Source organism: Rhamphochromis longiceps, linkage group LG6 (genome assembly GCF_057381845.1).
Source record: "Rhamphochromis longiceps isolate RC_006_pf linkage group LG6, R_longiceps_female_GT1.1, whole genome shotgun sequence".
NCBI classification, from domain to species: domain Eukaryota; kingdom Metazoa; phylum Chordata; class Actinopteri; order Cichliformes; family Cichlidae; genus Rhamphochromis; species Rhamphochromis longiceps.
Genome location: NC_140562.1, coordinates 40,221,525 through 40,226,379, shown reverse-complemented (window position 1 = coordinate 40,226,379; position 4,855 = coordinate 40,221,525). Strand labels below are relative to the sequence as shown.

The window sequence follows — 4,855 nt, the reverse complement described above, 5'->3', positions numbered from 1 at the left end:
TTTTATTAGTGCACTGACTGTTTTATTTATTTTTTTGTATTTGTCTTGTATACTTAAAGTTTTTAATAAAAATACTGTAGCTTGGACAACAGCCCTCAGTACATATTCTGACTACCTAATCAAAACACAGAGTGCTAATCCTATCTTCTCTAACTTGCAGCAGCTTTCTTCTCTATTATTAGTGTGTTACAGCATTACTAAGCTGGCTGTTGTTATGAGAAACTGTATGAAACTATGTTTCCAAGTTTTGCTTTCATGCTTCTCATGTTGTGTATGGTGTGATTTCTGCAAGTGTTTTGGAGAAATCATGATCAGATAATTACATAAATAAACCAGACAGAGGCTAAAAATATCTTCTCACTTTTGACTTTACTAAGCAAATAAAGAAGTGCTCAACTGATATTGAATTGGGAAGATGGATTTTTCAATAACTGTTCCAGGTTGAAAAAGGCTAAGAAGCTCACATCAGTGAGACAAGGTCAGTAGTTGTTCTTGTAGCTAACATTACAGGTCTCATAAAGGGCTATTTTTAATATATTTGCTGCTCTAAACAACATACCATAGTATTCCATTTTGGCATTTTTTCCTTTTTATCGCTGCCTAAGATTGACATATGACACCTATTTTCATCTTGTCGCCTTGTCAGCCTTTTCTCGCTTCTTATGGCTTGCACTCCATGTCATCGCCTTTACCACCCCCACACAGTCCCAACAGCCACTTATGTTCTTCTCCAGCTTTTTCTCTCTCTCTATTTTTGTGTGTGAGAATGGAAAACTACTACTCTCAAACTAGCCCTTTTTTTGTTTTTAAATAAGGCTGATTCTTATCCTGCATCTCTACAGTGACAGCCCCTACACCAACAACATGTGGATAAATCATCCTCTACACCAGCAGTTCCCAAACTTTTTTTGCTACACTCAGAAAAATTATGGTTCTTAAATGGTTCTTCAGATGTCTTCATGGTTCTTTAAAGAACCATCATACGTCAAAGAACCTTTTTATTTTGTAGATGGTTCTTCAGCTATTACAAATGGTTCTTTAAAGAACAAAAGGTTCTTCATCCTTAGCAATCTAAGTTTGATGGTGTAAATGGCATAAATATTTATTCACTATAATGAGGCTGTGAATTATACTGTGTGTTTTCTTTGTGTGCATGCGTGTGCGAAGGGGGAGGGCGGGATACCTTGCAATTACCTTTTAAGAGAAGATGGTAGGAAGCTGAATATTCAAATAAAAGTTAGAAATATTTGCAAACAGTAGACACAATACACACATTCAAATACTGTACTTTAGTTTTAAATTTTAATAAAGCATTACTATTTTCTACTCCAAGGCATTACTTTTGAGATTATTATATATTTTTGAAAATATAGCATAATGATAATACTAGTTATTGTAAACTTTACAAACCACCCAGCAGTATGTAAAGTCAAATTATAAAATACAAGTAAATAACAATTGCAGAACAGAATGTCAGTGTAATGAACACACTTCGTTTTGACAAAGCACACTGCTTAGGTAAATGATCTGAGTAGTTGTTCATCACTGAGCAATTTGTTAATATGTGTTTCGAGCCAAATAAATGACAGGGAGAGAGAGAGTGACGTCAGAACACGTCATACTATAACCTCCCGGGAGCGGACGGAGGGGGTCAGTCGTTGGGATGCGCATGCGCAGACAGAGTGCGCGAGCGGCGGGCCTTGACCTTTGGGGGAGAAAAACTCTTTCTCACTGACGGTGACAGCGAAACGGATAACAGTCTTCAGTACCTGCTGGACTTTGAAGCTCTGGATTCTGGGACTGTTAGAAAAGGTAAAACATTTTCATTAAAACCTTATTACTGTTTTGTTTTTGTTACTCGTCATTGTAGCTTGCTGTTAATGTTGTGCTAACAGTAGCGATTAGCTAGATACGTTAGCCGTTGAGGTCAGCGCAATTTAGTATCCGGTATACAGAAACTGTTTTCCTAACAAAACCACTGTTATAATTAAGTGAAGGTGCTCCCAGCTAATTTGAACCTTTGGCTTCTAAAATATGTGGTTCAATTGCGTGCTGCGTACATAACCTAATGTCAGCTAGACCGAAATTAAAATTTAATATATTGTTAAAGTCACTAAAATGGCGCCTGAAGCCTGTTGTGGCGTGAGCTCTGTGTCTGCTCTAGAAACTCTGAAATTCTGTAGATCTGAGCCGTACATTAAATACTTCCATGAACCTGTACTTTGAATTCTGTAAGAGCTGTATAAAATACAGCTATGCATAAGTGTTTTGAATGAATAATTAGATTAGATAACTCTTTATTGTCTAGTCTAATTATATAGAAATGAATAGAAATGTGACATGAGAAGGTGTGTCTTTGACTGTTCCTGCATAACTTATTTTCGGACTAGTTGACAAGTTATGCTCCGGTCATTTGATGTTTCCAAGATAGATGTTCTTTTGTAATATAGTTAAATTTTCTTTGTATATTTCATTTATCCACCATCATACATCATACATACAAGCTAAGAAGAGGTCGTTATACTAACAAGAGGTATCAACGCTGGGCCAAAGTTCAGCACATGGTTAAAGTTTGTAATCCAGCCAGGGTGTAAATATCACTCAGCAGCCAGAGCTGAAGCAGGTAGCATCAACACATAAATCTACTCTACCCGGCTTAAATCACAAGAGCACCTCTGACCAAAAAGCTGTAGATTTTTGTAGATCTTGTTTGCACAAATTAATCCAGATTCACATTAATTGTGTTCACAGCTCCAACAAAATGAGGAAGAGGAGGGGGAGAAACACAATTAGGTTGAATTACAATTGGATGGAAGGCGAGGACAAGGAGAAGGAAGCTTAGGATGAGGAGGAAGAGAAGCAGCAGGAGCATCTTTAGGGATCCCTATGATGTCATTGAGGTTTGTTTCATTAATATGGTCCTCTCACAAAGAAAGATGACTTGTTTTAGTTCACCTACTTCCTGTATTAAATAGTGATGTGCAAAATGTTGTGAAAAACCATGGAGCAGGTACGTATAGAGCATCTGCAGGTAAATGAACATCAAATCTCTAAGACAGACTGAAATCTGTATATTTATCACCCTTATGATAAAACCCACGTCAGCCATTGGTTTATGGACTTTGTATTTTGAAGCCTCAACATTTGCATTATTGCTGTTGCTATGTTGGGACCATATTAGGATGAGGGATCAGAATCTGGAGGCATGCACACTATTGTTTCATTTAGTGTGTATCCATAAGATTCGTACAGCAGATCCAAGTTGTGCCTTGAAAACAGGAAAGTTGTCTGCATAGAGGAGAACTTTAATAGCAGGCTTGTACAAAGTGAGGCTTTGTGCTCTCGTTTTACTTCTGTCACCCTGTTTTGATGCAGATTTCACTTGAAATCAGGCAAGAACTGGACTTATTTTTTATAATGTGTTCTTGTGAATTGATTGTGTATCGCATATGTTTGATTTGACTTTCTGCAAGACAACAGTCGTCCACTGGCCAAAAAAGTTTTCCAAATCCCTCCACGTGATCTAGCCTGCATTTAGAAAAGAATAGCAAAAAAAATCTGCACTTCCTGCTTCAGATACAATTTGTGTTTCTGTGTTCAGAGGCAGCGGCGAGAGGGGAGACCTCGGCTCATCCAGCTGGAGGGCCTGACCAGGAGGAGTCGAACATTAACTCAGCTCTTCCAGGGCACCCTGCAGACTCGGCTGTTGGCATCGACGAGGGATGACGTGAACGCCAAACTGGAGTCCATCACAGGTCAACTGCAGGTATGCGAGTCAGACCTTCTGAGGAGGGTTTCACTTTTCTCTCTTCTTTATAATTGACTCTTTTCTCTCTCTTTCAGCTCCTTGTCTCAGAGTGGGAGGGGTTTGAAGCACAAAGGGAGGAACTTGTCGTTTGGTTGGCTGATATGGATGTCCGCCTGAGTGAGGTTGACCAGCTGACAGGAAACACCAGTGGAAAAACTGAAACAACTGCAGGTGTGGGCTTGTTTTGATATGACATATATTTGATATGAAACATACGTCAGCGACATTATCCTAAACTGGACTAACAAAGGGCCATGAGTACAACATGAAATGTACATTACATAGCGTAAGGCTGAAGTTCATTGATCATTTTAATCATAAACTTGTTGTTGAAATATTTTTACTGAACATGCAAACATCTGCTGATGAAAATGTGTTGATTTATTGGTCTGTTATGAAGCTATTGCTATTTCTATTGTGTTTTATCACTTTCTGATGTTTTATTAATTAAACAATACATGTATTATTTGTTGTGTTATCTGTAGCTATAGTATTTATATATATTTATTTATAGTATAGCAAATATATTTAATTATTACTGTTTAAAACACTAATATGTGACATGTATTAGTAGTGATGTTGTGCTGAGGGTTAAAATGCCTTTTTGTCTTTTGGTATACTACAAAATGACAAACCATTAATATATGTCTATGCTGTGCTCGTATTTATTTTACCCTACTCAAATTCAATTTATGATGCATTTTATTTTGAAAGATTTAAAATGGTTTTTTAAAGAACCACTCAAAAAAGGTTCTTTAAAATGGTTCTTTTAAAGAACCATTTGAAGGACCTTTTTAAAAATGGTTCTTTAAAGAACCATTTTTAAAAAGGTTCTTTGAAAAACCATTAAAGGTGCCCCAAAGAACCATTTCTTGATGGTTCTTTGGGGCACCTTTAATGGTTCTTCAAAGAACCATAGTTTGAAAGGTTCTTTGTGGCACCAAAAAAGGTTCTTCTATGGCATCAGTCTAAAGAACCACTTTTGGTTCCAGTTGGCACCTTTATTTTTCTGAGTGTAGGCCCCCGTTTGTTTTACGTTTTACAAGA

The 4,855-nt window shown here is 37.2% G+C and overlaps 1 protein-coding gene across 2 annotated transcripts; it reads left to right on the top strand.

Annotated features, from left to right (window-relative positions):
- The first annotated feature begins 1,747 nt into the window (after positions 1–1,747).
- Positions 1,748–4,035, top strand: LOC146668724 (uncharacterized). 2 transcript variants are annotated; one of them, XM_085408738.1, is made up of 4 exons: positions 1,748–1,812; positions 2,752–2,900; positions 3,602–3,766; positions 3,844–4,035. In XM_085408738.1, the coding sequence occupies exons 2-4, from the start codon at positions 2,844–2,846 to the stop codon at positions 3,994–3,996; spliced, it is 375 nt and encodes a 124-aa protein (XP_085264864.1). In that variant the 5' UTR covers positions 1,748–1,812; positions 2,752–2,843; the 3' UTR covers positions 3,997–4,035. The 2 variants fall into 2 exon arrangements, with proteins under 2 accessions (XP_085264864.1, XP_085264865.1); XM_085408739.1 differs by lacking the exon at positions 1,748–1,812 and having other exon boundaries at positions 2,499–2,900.
- The last annotated feature ends 820 nt before the right edge of the window (positions 4,036–4,855 follow it).